This window comes from Polypterus senegalus, chromosome 3 (genome assembly GCF_016835505.1).
Source record: "Polypterus senegalus isolate Bchr_013 chromosome 3, ASM1683550v1, whole genome shotgun sequence".
NCBI classification, from domain to species: Eukaryota; Metazoa; Chordata; class Cladistia; order Polypteriformes; family Polypteridae; genus Polypterus; species Polypterus senegalus.
The window spans coordinates 159379807-159395228 of record NC_053156.1 but is presented as its reverse complement, the minus strand read 5'-3'; the positions used below and the strand labels follow the sequence as shown (position 1 = coordinate 159395228).

At 38.0% G+C, this 15422-nt stretch overlaps 1 protein-coding gene across 4 annotated transcripts in view; it reads left to right on the top strand.

The window, feature by feature from the left end:
* Nucleotides 1-15422, top strand: part of arid1b (AT rich interactive domain 1B (SWI1-like)) — a 717470-nt gene that overhangs the window by 551027 nt on the left and 151021 nt on the right. For all 4 annotated transcript variants that reach the window (XM_039748144.1, XM_039748142.1, XM_039748145.1 and 1 more), the window contains exon 8: nucleotides 5019-5358. In XM_039748144.1, the coding sequence (XP_039604078.1) occupies nucleotides 5019-5358 (340 nt within the window). The remainder of the gene's footprint in view (nucleotides 1-5018; nucleotides 5359-15422) is intronic.

Below are 15422 nucleotides of genomic sequence, written 5' to 3'. Positions count from 1 at the left end.
ATTTACTACTTTGTGGGGCTGATGCTAAAGTAGTGGCAGCCTTTCACGATTGGGTGTTGTTTGCTTGGGTTTCTGCTCTGCTTGTTTTTAATTGTCATTATTAAGATTCAATGTGCACAGAGAAAGGGCAAAATGTAATAAAAAGAGAGTTAAGCATTTAAATCCATAGCAAAAACAGAAATATTTCTAAGTTTCTTGTAAATGTAACAATCATGCTGCTGTGCTTCTCTGAATGTAGAATTAAAGATAAATAAAACCAGCTAATTAAATGAGATCAGTGCTATCAGGTGTTGTCACTGATTAGGAATCTGGTTGGAACAAAAACCTGCAGCCACATTGAGCCCCCCGGACCGAGTTTGAGGACCCCTGGTGTAACACATTCACAATGGATCAGAATATTAAGGCACATACCTTGCATACATACATACATACATATATATATATATATATATGGGAGAGTGATTGAAAGGTAATAAAAATACAAATATGCTTATCATCTTGAGAGTTGTACTGATTGCATTGACATGTTTCCTTCATAGCTGCAAGCTCATTTTTAATATTATAAAATTGGCTATATCATATGAAAAAATGCCTTTTAGAGGAATAGCTTTTAACTAGTACTTGTCTGCTTGAGCTATATTTTAGCTAAAATAGCAAATTTCAGATGTCAAAATTACAAGTCGTGTACTGTTACATTCAAAGGAGGCTGGGTCAAGCATCATCTTTAAATATTGGTATTAATGATGGGTGATGATTAATTATCAGTTCATCATTTCCAGGTTTTTGGATTTAGAGAAAAGTCAAGCAAAATGACACCTTTTATTGGCTACCTAAAAAGATTACAGTATGCAAGCTTTCGAGGCACCTCATGCCCCTTCTTCGGGCAAGATGTAGGTCTTTGGATTGTATGCTTGAAGAACTTCCTTCTTCAAAATAATATTTAACAAAAATATGATTTAACAATGAACTGCTGTGAGAAGTCAAGCAAAGTGACACCTTTTATTGGCTAACTAAAAAGATTACAATATGGAAGCTTTTGAGGCAACTCAGGCCCTGAGTTGTATTGCATATTGTATTCTTTTTAGTTAGTCAATAAAATTTGTCATTTTGCTTGACTTCTCACTACATTCATAATGGCTAACACGGTACAACACCCTAGTACTACAGACAATGTACTGCTGAAATAATTTAAGAAAACAGTCATACTAACATTATACTATAGATTACTTCAATCACTTGTTAAGTTTATAAAGTATACACAAAGGTTGTTTTCAACTTTCTCATTTAAAATAAGGACATTTAGAAATTCAGGACATTAAAAGGATGGACTAATATAAGGAGAAAAAAAGTGAAGACTAAATTAAGTGCAGTGAACTAAAGGTCAATGTCATACAAAAAAAAGTAACAGACACATGATTATTTCTTTCTGAGACATCAGGTAGAGATCTGTGGCAAACCAGCTTCGGAAATATCAGGTTTATACGTAATAGCCTGGCTTCACGTTATCAAAGTGGTAGAGCTAAATTCCCTCCGGCACAAGATTGCAACTGTCTGCCTCTGCTTTAATTGTAAAATTGGTCATGCTTATCGCCTTCTTAACTTTGCTGCTGACATTGTCTTCTCTCAGGATCTTAGCAGGATGATGTGATGGCCAACCTTTCTTGATGTAGACATTGGTATGGTCATGCCTCACTTAACCTAATGCTCTTCAAGGCAACGAAGATGCTGGTTTATACCAGAAGGAAATCTTTTATGATGAGCCCCGTACTAAAAAAGTGGGCTTTTGATACTTAATTTTGAATCGTCTTTGACAACACTCTGGCATTTACTAAAAACACAAAAGGCATCAGTGAATAATCTTGATTTCCTCAGAGCCCACTAACCTATCCCTCAAACCTATACCGATCCCCAGCATTAAAGGGATTGTCAGTGTCTATTTCAGTGGCTGAGTCCTTTTAAGAGCTGGAATTGTTGTCAAGTCTTTTAAAGCAGTTTCCCAATGATCTTCTCAGTAGCCTTGGTTAACCAAGTAAGGCCCACCTGTAAAAAGTTTGATCTGTTAGCCGTCAGATCTTGACTTTCATGCCATAGACTATCACTCTAGTCAATAAAACTATAAAGTATGCAGAATATACAAGTGGATACAGGCAGTATTTGCAAACTCGGTTTCCAGTCACTTCTCCCCAATCATTTGGAATATTCTGAACATTAAGGTAAAACTAATAAAGCTTTCATTGATGTCCATTACATAGAAAAGGTTTGTTTTTTTTCTCAACTGCAGATAAAAGTCATATGGGGTTCTGGATGGTTTGTGTAAGTGAAATCGAAGTATGCTGTATAGATTGCATTTAATTGTATTTCTAACAAGCTTCCAATTGTTGCCGGTGTATGTTAGCACCCAAGTATTATTGATAAAGCAAGAGACAGAAAAGATAGTATAGGGCAGGACAAAACCTTAGGTAGCCATAGGGTCAAAACCAAAAAACTTAAAATCTAAATGACAAAATTTTAGGGCAGATCAAAAATGGAAAGTTTTATACCAATGCTAAAGTCCATCCATCCATCCATTATCCAACCCGCTATATCCTAACTACAGGGTCACAGGGGTCTGCTGGAGCCAATCCCAGCCAACACAGGGTGCAAGGCAGAAAACAAACCCCAGGCAGGCCGCCAGCCCACCGCAGGGGACAATGCTAAAGTCAGAAACTAAAAATGAACCATCAATGCTCGCTTGAAAACTAAACTAACAGAAAGATTAAATCACTAGCAAGATTTTCATCCCATTTCTGGACATATCTCTTTCACTGTGCTGTCTTCATAGCATCTCTGTTTTGATAACTCCACTGTTGTTCTTTACATGTTAGTTTTTTAGCATAACATCCTTGTTAAACATCGTTAAAATAACACTCAATCCAAAAGCCAATTATTAAAATGAATTCTTCATACTAAAAATTTCCAACAAGCAAAAAATCCACAGTTCAGCACTTTATAAAATTAAGAATAGCCAAAACACCAATGCAGTCTTGAGACCTTCAGCGTTACCAAAATAATGAAATGTATTATTCACAATTAAAATAAAAAATTGACTCTTGTTGATATTTGCTTTATATTGGTGACTCGTATTCAAGGGGCTCAATCAGAGTGCTAAAGCCGACATCACACTACAACACACAATATGTCTTCCGGGAGCATGTCAGATTTACTGCTGCAGTTGATGTATCTTGTTTCCTTTGAAAATATCAAATTATATGGTGTGGCCTGCAGGAGGGCGCAGCAGCCACTTGAACCTGACACAGACAGACACCAGTCACAAGTTTCATCACAACGATATTTATTTAAAGTGGGAATGCTTTCCTAAACCGTTCTCACAAGTAGCACAGTACAATATAGCCCAATTTGAGCACACAGTACTTTCTTTTCTTCTCCTTTCTTGGCCCTCTCTCCTCCTCTCTCTCTGCCTCTACTTCACCTCTAGCAAGCCTTGTCTCTCTCTCTCCCTCCCGACTCTGGCTCCCAAAATGAAGTCCGGCAGCTCCTTTTAGGTTGCACCTGGGAGTACGCCGGTGGCTTATTAAGGAGGTGTGGAGTTACACCCTGGCACCCATGGAACCCAACAGGGCTGCAGCAAACTCCAACTCCCAGTGTGGCCTGCAGGAATCCGTGGTGCCCTAATATCCCAGGGAAGCTGCCCTCTACAGTCCCCGGAGATGATAATGCCCTGAGCCCAGTCTCTCCCCTGGTCCTTCCACCATGTAGGCATTCCATACTTCTTGATTGTTTCAATGAATTGCATGTATTATACTTCTGGTTGAGTGCTCATTGGTTCATCCTCCCTATGACAGTTTATTACCATAGCAAGTTGCGAAGAGTTGTAGAGTGCTACAACTGAAGGTAACTGGCACACACTTTTGACAGTCTCCAACTCGCTAAGGTTTTCTTAAGACTAATAAATGTAGACAGTCATAGCAAAGCCATGTACTTTAACTTCAGCCTAGCATGACAATAAAGGTGAATGACTTGTGTGCTACAAAAAGAGTGGCTCTCCCAATTGACATATTGACATTTAAGTTGCAGGACTTGTGTAGATTGAGTTGGGAGGCTATCTTATACAGTCATAACAGCAACAAGGCATATCATGGAGACAATGATAAATGATATAGTGTCTAGCTTTAGGCATCTGTCAGGTTCAATGCTGCCAAGTTGCTTGAAGCTTCGTTTCACCTTTCTTGGTGTTTTGTCTGATGATCAGTGTCTTCAGTACGTTGTTATTCTAATTTCTTCCCATATTACTTTTCAGATATCTTGCTTTAAGCTGTATTTTGCCTTTGGGAGTACAGTTCAGCATTTTAAGTCATTGCAGGTTCTTAAGGAGTGTATTATTTAAAATTCCATTTTAAATACTTGAATTCTGTTTCTGATAGAAGAGTAAACTTTTGTTCCCCTGGTTGGAAGCATTTTTTGTGCAAATGTTATATGTTGACTTTTATGTACTTAGATTTCTGAAGTTCTCTCTTGTAGAGGCATAAATGGGCAATTATAAATTGATCCCCTGAAAAGCTGCATTCATTTAATGAGTGTAAAACTGTTCTTTCAGTAGTAGACTACAATTTGCACTGAGGAAACAAAAGTATGTAATTTACTTTTAAGGAAAACTGCACTCTGTTGCTCATCTTTTATTCTGAAAATGACTTGATTATTTCTTTGTTCTGGCAGAATGCATTGGGCGGCACAGCAGGTCCAATTGTCACCTCACTGTGCCTGGTCTCTGGCTTGATTCTACACACCAGTTCCTTCTGTCTTGAGTTTGTTTTTTCTACTGTATGTGGCTCATGTATATTACCACGATGGACTCCAATATCCTCTCCCAGTCATGTCAGTTATGAATTGTGTGTTTACTTGTTGGCTGTGTTTGAGTACATCCCACCCTCCACTTGTAAGACAACAAAGTGTGATTATTTTTATAAATCGTTTGAGGATCTTGAGACCAATTTACTTTAGTCATTTTTCTTTCTCCTTAGGTAACTACCCAAGGCCACCTAGTTATGGAGGAGTTCCTAGTGGAAATTACAGTGGACCAGGACCAGGCATGAGCAACAGTTTGGGTATGAATGCCAGCAGCCCCATGCATGGGCAGGGTCCTGGGCAGCCATGCGGCTCTATGCCCATAGGTCGAGGGCCTGCCTCTGGAATTGTCAGCAGATCATATGCAGGGAATGTGAGCAATGTAGCACCCAGCTCTCCAAACATGCCTCAGCAAGCAGGCCCAGGGATGGGTCCACCTATGCCCAGCATCAACCGAAAAGCACAGGAGGCCGCCGAGGCTGTCATGCATGCTGCTGCAAGTTCCACACAAAGCAGGTCAGTAGGTCAATATGCTGTCGTATGCTGACATTTACATAGATTCCTTTGGAGGAGTAATAAAAATAATAAGGCCCTAAATAAATACAAAAATGCAAGGTCAGATTTTATGATTTTTAGTGCTTAGTGCATTGGTTTACTTGGTATGGTGGACAGCTTTGTGATACAGGCTGTATGTGTAATACTAAATATAAAATCCAATGATTAACATGTAGTGCTACTACATACATCAGCAATAGCATATCGTAATTGCTGAGGGGCACCAGATGCTGTTCTGGATATAAAATACCACTCCATCTGAAGACTACCTTATGCACACATGGGATGGGTTTAATGTCCGTAATCAACTCAACATTGGAGAAAGATTAAAGTTTTCAATGATAAGGCCATTCAGACTTTAGGAGACCATCGAGTACAAGTCAATAGTTTGGACACACCCAGAAATTTTCAATGGTTTTGGATAGAAATTATCTTTTATTTTTTTAATCAAGATACCATTACATTTTCTCTGTAACAGAGAAAAGACAACTTGGGGATGCTGACCATAATACATTTTCCTATTGTGTTCTGTCCAGTGTCTGTGTTCTTTTGTCCATTTTATCCTTTTCTTTTTATTGTGCAGTTTCAGATGTGGCTGTGATTCTTATGCCAGCGTACATCTTTTTCTGTTGCAGATGAAACAGGTATTTGGTGTGTATTTAATGGAGAAACCAACTAAGAACCAGTAAGGCATTTGCTTTTCAAACTACAGACTCTGATATCCTTCTCCTCTTATGCAGCGATGCATCTACAGCGATGCAGAGAATTGTGCATTTGGCTGAGTGCATAAGGGAATTTCACTTTCATCCCTACAAATTCTGTAATAATAATAATAATAATAATGCATTTCATTTATATAGCACCTTTATATAAAAAGGTACATTACCAAGGTAGCCATAATCACGGAGTTCTCCTCTCAACCTTTCCACAGCCAGTTCACGTGGTTGAGGTCTGACAGTGCCGCAAATCAACAACAGAAAGCGTGAGAAAGAGCTTCATTTCTAAGGCAATAAAAATAACAAATGGTTTTCATGTCAGGCATTCTGCAAAATTATATAAATAGTTGATCTATTATTCATATTCAACTATTTTTATTATCTAATTATTTTAGCAAGTATTACACTACTAATATGTATATGTACATAATTACAGTTTCTTAGTTTTAATCTGCACCTTTTTAATTTTAATGTTTATTTTGTATACTTTCTAATTTTATTGCACGGTACAGGCTGCTCACTCAGCTACATGTTACCATTTACCCCTATGTATGTGTATATGTGGTAAATAAATCTAAATCTCTAAACAATGTACTCTTCTCTATCAAGACAAGTGTACGAAATCTTCAATTTCTTACCAGTTTGACATATGGAATAAACTTAATTTTGCCAAACATAAAATAACAGACTGGCATGTTTCTTGAGAATACCATTTCATTTTTGCCATTTTTGCACCCATAACTGAACTTTGGCAATGCCAGTACCTTGTAGCCCAAGTGAACCGAAAAACAGACGTCAGCAATGCTGATGTAATTTTAAAGGTTTCTCTAATTGAACAAATTAAAATTTTAAACATCTCAGAATAAGGTAAGGGAGTTGACCTTTAGAACACTGAAGGAACTGCTGCTGAAATTGAGGCTTTGCAGTTACGTAAATGATAAAATTAAAATTATTTCAAACAATAAAAGCTATTAGCAATACTAGTAATGTCTTGACTGTATTTTTATATCAATTTAATTGTACCCAGATTAAAAAGGTATCAATTTCTATCAAAAAACGAGAATTGTGGGTGTGTCCAGACATTTGCCTAGTACTATATTTGAGGCAGCAGTGCTTAATCACTGCACCACTGTTCTTCAATGTAACACATTAGTATACTGTACATAAAACATAACATTTGCTAGGAGATTTATATCAGTTACATATTCTTTCTTGAGTTACTTGTTGAATTTTGTCAGTCAGAATGAACTTAACTCTGTGTTTCTGTTTTGGTGATCTCCAACACTGCATCCAATTTTGAAAGCCTTCATAAAATGAAATGTATATGCACACTGATTTTGGCATTTATAACAATTGTTGTCATTAGTGTTCATTTGTGGTTTTCATGCTGAATCGAATCCAGAAGCAAAGTCGATATTTCTTTATGTTGAAACATGACAAGGATATTTGTCTTTATTTTACCTGAATTATTTCCTCATGCCTAAATTTAGTTTGTTCCATTGCATAATCCGTTGCTTGTTGCATGCTTGCTTGGTTTGAGCTAATTTGGATACACATCGTATGTACAGTATGTCAAAGTTGTGGAAAAAAACTGATGGATAGATAATGAAATAAAATAATAATAAGGCATCCTAGCTATTATATATATATCCTGAAGAAAGTGATGGTGAATACGTGCTGCCAAATAGGTTGTATTATTGCAGAATGCTGTAGTTATTTATGTATGTTGGGGCCTGCAGTGGGTGCAGTGATCCCCAAAACTCCAGTCACAACTATACAGACACACTCCTGGGTTCAAAACCAGCTGTTTTATTTACGACAAAAATACCTTTAACAGGTTTCTTCCCCACACTGCCATACAGCGTTTCAACACCCAACAGTACAGGGCAGCAAACTGTGCAGTTGTTCCTTTATTTGCACTATTGTTATTGTCCTCTCCACCCAGGCGAGTGTTGTCCATCTCCTGACCCAACTCTGACTCCTTGGACCAAGTGGGGGGCTGTCTTTTAACTTTGGACCTGGGAGTCAGACAGTCTCATCAATATCCAACTCCCCCATATAGCCCCAACAGAACCTGACAGAGGAGGCCCATGGGACCACAACTTCCATGCTGCCCTGTGGGCATCCATACTGGGGTTCGCCAGCTGGGGTACTGCCATCCAGCGTATGGAGTGAAGCTCTGCCCAGAACAGGTGGTTACCCACTGTCCTTACCTTCCAGGTGTCCAAGCCCAACCAGTGTGGTTGCTGAGACGCCAGCCCTGGTGTAGGTCTTTCTGTTCCATGTTGTAGCACATATCGCTGCTCCCCCACTGACCATCCTTTTCCGTGGCCCCTGGCCATGCAAGGGAGCAGGACCCATCTTGGTAGAGACGCGTGTTGGTCTCATACAATGTTGACTCACCGGCCACTTTATTAGATAAACCTTGCTAATACCGGGTTGGAACCACTCGTGCCCCCAATCCCTGTGCCTCCAGACTTGCCATCATTCTTTATGGCATAGAATATATTCAGCAAGGTCCTGGAAACATTTTTCAGGGATATTTGGTCCATATTGATGTGATAGCATCACGCATGTGCTGCACATCCATGATGTAAATCTCCCATTCCACCACATCCCAAAAGCACTCTATTGGATTGAGATCTGGTGATTGTGGAGGACAATTGAGTACAGTGAACTCATTGTCATGTTCAAGAAGCCAGTTTGAGATAATCTGAGCTTTGTGACATGGAGTGTTGTCCTGCTCGAAGTAGACATCATAAGATGTGTACACTATGGTCATAAACGCATGGACATGGTCAGCAACAATACTCAGGTAGGCTGTGGCATTTAAATGATACTTAATTGGTTTTAAGGGGCCCAAAAGATGCAAAGGAAATATCCTTACACCATTATATCACCATCTGCCTGAACCGTTGATATAAGGCAGGAGGGATCCACGCTTTCATGTTGTTAATGCCAAATTCTGACCCTACCATCCCAATGTTGAGCAGAAAATGGGATACATCTGACCAGGCAATGTTTTTTCCAATCTTCTATTGTCCAATTTTGGTAAGCCTGGGTGACTTGTATCCTCAGTTGCCTGTTCTTAGCTAACATGAGTGACACATTGTGTGGTCTCCTGCTGCTGTAGCCCTTCTGCTTCAAGTTTTGACTTGCTGAACTGCTCTTCTGTATACCTCAGTTGTCACGAGTCATTGTTCAAGTTACTCTTGCCTTTCTTTAAGCTCAAACCAGTCTGGCCATTCTCCTCTGACATCAACAAGGCATTTTCACCCAGAGAACTGCCACTCACTGGTTGTGTGTGAAAATCCCAGTAGATCAGCAGGTTCTGAAATACTCAGACCAGCCCGTCTGGCACCAATAATAATGCCATGTTCAAAGTCATTTAAATCAGCTTTCTTCGCCATTCTGATGCTCAGTTTAAACAATTAGCAGGTTGTCTTTACAATTGAGTTGCTGCTATGTGATTGGCTGATTAGATATTTGCGTTAACAAGCAGTTGAACAGGTGTTCCTATTAAAATGTCTGGTTTGTTTATGTATGTCAGTACATATATAATAACATTCTAAAAACACTTTATAATCCACTTTAATGTCCTGGGGGCTAAAGGCCTAACCAGGGAGCACTGGGCACAAGGAGGGAAGCAATCCAGGACAGGGCAGCAGTACATTACGTGACACATAGCCACATTCTTGCTCATTCTCACCCTGGAGCCAATTTAAAGTCACCAATTAACCTAACACATAAATACACAATGTTATGCAAAAAATAATAAAAACCTTCTATACATAGCACATCCCACAAGATCGCTTCAGCTTGAGTTGACGAACAGAAAAAAATACGTGAAAATCTGTGAAATTTTAATGCAGAAGAGGCTGTAGTATAAAACAGAGTATGTAATCTAAGCATTTTTATGAAAGCTGTTTAATTGCAAAAAAATGTAAATGACCTTTGTTCAAAGTTGACATGATCCTTATAATATTACAGTCTCATCAACATCAGGAAAGGAAGAGGCCATAAATATTTTTAAATTATTTCAAACAAAAAGGGTGAGCAAAATCAAGTTGTGGGTTATAGGCAAAAACCAGACAGAGCTGGAAAGCAGAGTCATTCTTACCCTTAAGAAACAGTAATAAACTTTAAAAAGGTCTGTGAATGTCTGTGAATGCACCCCACCATCTTTTAATAGCTTACCAAAGTCACATGCTATGAAGATGACAGTCACATGCCTGGCAACAAAGCATAGTAACCAGAAACAGCATGGTCGTGGGCATGTAAACTGCACATGTCTCAGTCTCGTAATCTGTACTGTGTGTCAAGATTTGGGGTATAACTTTCCAATTTAATTTCAGCGTGATATAAAAACACCTCGCTTTGGTGTAAATATTGTGAGTCTTTAGACTTGGGTCCAAGGTGGCACCACAAGTGCTATACTTTCATATCATGGGTCTGCCATGAAATAAAAGCTGTTCACTGATATTTTTTCAGCCAGCAGCCTTTACAGAGTATGACTTTTGCTTGTCTACCATTCTTTCCCTTTTACACTGTGCACTTGTTTGACTCTCTAATAAGTTGTTTCAGTCTGAGATTTTGATTAGTATATTCCGACCAGTTAGACATATCTTTGTTAGGCTTTCTGCATGAAGCTACAGTATATGGCATTTTTGCTGTTCAAGATGGCCAGAAGAGGTTTTGCTGATGGAATAACCCATTATGCATAGTGCACTCACCAAAGGCTTGTTGTGCCTCAAACTTGTCAGTGTTACTGGATATGAATATCTTGAAATAATTTTTCTTTTACTCACTGGGACATTTGAGTTATTCCTTATGATGCACTGCATATTGTGCACCATCCTGTGATGACCTGAATGATTATGCAAGTCAGTTACATTAAAGTGCATTCACCATTACTTGTATGGCATTAATTAAAAAATGACAACTTTGGCACACAGTCAGTTACATGTAAAATTATAGAATAATTGTCTCTCTATTATAAAAGAAATTCTTGAGACAAGACGAGACTATTGCCAAGAGATTTTTTCAAGTCCTGCCCTCCTCTCAACCTTTTACGGTTAACAGCCCACACCCACAGTCCTCTCACCTCTCATTATTGTGAATGCCTTTGTCAGACTCAGTTCCTGCACTCTCAGCTCTTACATAAAATTTTACATTTTCCTCACTTTAAGTTCCCAACAAAAGAAAAAAAAATGTCCAAATCTTATTGAAGAATTTCATCCTGAAGGGTTATCAACAGAAGAAATGAGTACACGGGCAATCCTTGCACAGAGCAACGATAAAGTCAAACAAATTAACGCGAAAATTATCAATCAGTGACGTAATTTATGTACAAGTGATGGACTGCAATAGAACAAAATTAGTTGTTTTCAAAATTGGTTGAACAATTCTGACATGTCAAATGTTAACAGATGACAAGAAAGGTAATGTAGTACATCTTTAGACACCAAAGGAGATCTTGATATGCTATTCGTATAAGAACAGTTTCCCGTTAGAATAGCTTTTGCTATGACAGCACCTGAAACTCTATTGGTATGATGGAATTTTATACACATGTCAAATGTCCATGATTTTACTTAAAACACAGGAAAAGGCTAATTACTTGTGATTTATACTAACTGCACAGAAAATAGAGATGGAATCAGAAGATAGATTGTAAATAATAATAAATAATCTAGCCAAAGTCACAACTAGTGGGACGAGATTTTGTAAACTTGGCCCTGGGTGTGAGATGAGAATCTATGTAGACAAATGTAGCAAGAGTTTTAGAAACCAAAGTAGCGAATAAAGCCAAAATATTAGACATAAATGTAGATGAGGAGCAGAACAGTTCAAAACCAGAGATCTTTATTTTAAATGCTTACACAATAACACTAGGTATTTATGTAGTATTCACAAACATGGAGCTTTATGCCATTGTGGTAGAGACATCACTCCCGGTCACCCTTCATAGAAACCTCCTGGCACTCAAGAAAACACAAGTCTGGCCCTAATGAAAACAAGTGCATTTAACACTAAAGCCAGGAAAAACTTGGACTCTGGAACAAACTACCAAGGCATAAAGTTGAAGCAGATACCTTGACAACCTTTAAGAAGAATCTGGATGAGACATCGGGACAGCTTAGCTATTAGCTAAGCAAACGGGCTTGATGGACTGAATGGTCTCTTCTCGTTTGTCAAATTTCTTATGTTCTTATGAAAACCAGATATCTCAGTAGGAAAATGTGATTCATTTATATCACTGATAAATCTGTATCTAGTTCAAAAAACAGATTCCCTGTCCTCTAAAACTCCCAAAATGATTTTTTTTTATTTTTAGAGGCTACGACAAAACTGAACAAAATTAAAAATAAATGCGATATTATGAGAGCTGTGTCATTTATTCCTGATTTTTAGGATTGCTGCTGCCATAGGATAGTTTAGTAGTAGGGTGTCCTGTGCTCTTTTGCACGTGATTTTTAACAGAGTCTGCATATTAAGGAAAAAAATAGCAAAAAAGGCATATTTACATCAGGAAAAAAGACAAAAATCTCAATTGCCTGAGACAGACTACTGTTTGCAAATTGTAAAAAAGTGTAATAAATTAAGTCATACATTAATGCATACTGAGATAATATTTATTCTTTATATTTTACCTGTGTAGATGGACCTTTTTTTCTGTAATTTGAAGTGCTTTAAAAAGGAATAAAAAAATAAACTCCTAGCAGGAGGTAGTGGAGGATTTACAGGACATTCAGCTATTGCATAGGAAAACAGTGGGTGGTGAAAGGGGGTTAGCCATACCATTCTGTTTAGTTAAACCTTTTATAACCACTTACCCCACTTCCTGCTGTGTTCCACATTCAGGTTTCTCTTTTTCATATCAAGCTGTCACACATAAAATGATCATCTTCCGCTCAAGAGACATTGTGGAGGTCATGACAATTGTGGCACCATACCTGAAGCCATCACAAATCAATGCATTTGCTCTGCTGATGGCTCTACCTTATATAATTTTACCAGCTGAGTCTGTCTTACAAAACTGTTTCCTTTTTGTTTGCTGTAAGAAGAAAAATCTGATGGTTTAGGAGGATGATATCCAGCCTGTGGTATCTGTAGCATTGGAGTAGAAGTTCAATCTACATTTGCAGTGTACTTTAATTTTATGTATCTTTTAGCCCATTCATATTGCATCAGGTTTATGGCAAGAACACTGGATTTTTTTGCTCACCCACACACTATTTTTAGTATTCAGGAGAGAAGTGGTGAAGCTGGATAAGAACCATACATTCACAATGGATTGTTTTGTTCATATAGCTTTATTAAGTCTTGTACTGCTGAAATTAATCACAAATTTGCACCTTAGTCTATTCTTCTGTATTCATTGAATGGCCACTATATCTGCCATGCCTCTATTCCCAATAAGACTTTTGATGCACTAGGCCATCTCTGTCATTATTTTCAAGATTATAGCATTGCATTTATGTTCATTTTCATTGTTGATGATTCTTGATTAAATAACAAAAAAATGTGCATACTGTGTACCTAGATGGACTTTCAGTGACTGTTGAAATGAAAGTTGATAGCCTAATATTTTTCACAAAATGTAAAATGAAACAAGAACAAAGAAATGAAATGTGGGGTCCAGTTGGATAACCTCTTTAATTTTGGTCCATAAAACAGTGCCTTATGAAAAAAAGAGGAAAAAAAAAACAGTCTTTATGGTCATGGTCTCAAACTCCGGTCCTGAAGGGCTACAGTGGCTGCAGGTTTTCATTCTATCCCTTTTCTTAATTGATGACCAGTTTCTGCTGCTAATTAATTCCTTTTCCTTTCATTTTAATTGACTTGTTTTTTAAGATTTGTTCCCCTGGATTTCTTCCTTGTTCCTCTGAATTGCTTCATTTCTTTCCTTAAATGGAACCCAAACAGAAATGAAACATGGAGTGAGTGAGCCAACAGAAGACCAAATAAGTCCGGGTCTCAAACTCCAACCAATTTCACTCCAACCAGTTCCTTACTTAGGAGCCGATTCTTGTTGTTAATTAAATCCGTTCTTTAATTCCATGACTTTTTGCTGCTCTCATTTTGCAATGGCATACATTTCTACAATTATTAATTTTCTCTTTTCTAAGACCACTGTTAAAAATATTTTGTGGACCTGAGCAGATCAACATTCCCAAGACTTTCTTCTTTCCTTATTTTCAGAGATTGTATGATGGACACAGTCTACTGGTCATGTGTTGGCTCATTTTGTATCTCATTATTGTTTGACTGCTAATTAAGGAAAAAGAAACATTTGAGCGGTCTGAGTCTTCAAGAACAAGTCAATTAAAATGAATTCAAAAAAAGTTAATTAGCAGCAAAAACAGTTTAATTAAGAAAAGCGTTAGAACGAAAACCTGCAGTCACTGCGGCCCTCCAGGACCAGAGTTTGAGACCATTGCTTTAGAGGGTCAGGGCTCCATAGTGCTCAGAAACTGGTCTTCAACTGAACGTCGTCTTCCAATGGGGCTTTGGTTTATATGGGAATGTTACCAGAAAAGGGAATGGCTTCAGGAGCAAAGGAAGCACTCATCTGAGCTTTTCTCCTCCTCCATACTTAGGAGACAGGCAGAACAAAAGGAAAGTGTCCGTTTCCCACGTAATTACTTCCCAGTATACATCGAGCACAGACACATACCATGCTCCACCCAACTGAATGACTGACAATAGACATCACATCTCCTGCCTTTCTGCCATTTCTGCCAGGATTAGAATTGACTTCTATTGACGCTGAATTACACAGACCTTGAAAATGACTGGATTGTATTACTGTTACCTTCCTTAAGGATGTGATTAAGGTCTGTGCCTAAATATACATCACCTTTTGTAATAAAAATCCTTTTTTGTTAATTAGTGAAGTTGTGCCGAATATATTTGGCAGGGTTGGGGCTGTTATTTATGCAGATGTTCTTACAATGATAGTTGTAGCTTGTTTTAACTTGAGTGAGATCATCCTTCTATAGATAAAAGCGCCAGTACTTTATTTTTCTTATCAACTCTTTTAATAGAATTAATCTTGCCATAACAAATCCATACCTTTGGGGTGTTTTGATCGAAGAGATAAAAGTGAAGGTTATTCTTTACCCAGAGTAATGACATTTTACATGGAGACACAGGATGCAGTCTGTACAAGCTGAACACTCTAAGAATGACCAAGCCACTGACTAAAACAGATTTAATTTAAAATGTGTGTGTTTTGAAAGTTGCCCTTGGATATATTTACTTGAAATTCAGTTCTTAATTTCTGCTTCTTTGTGCTGTTCATTG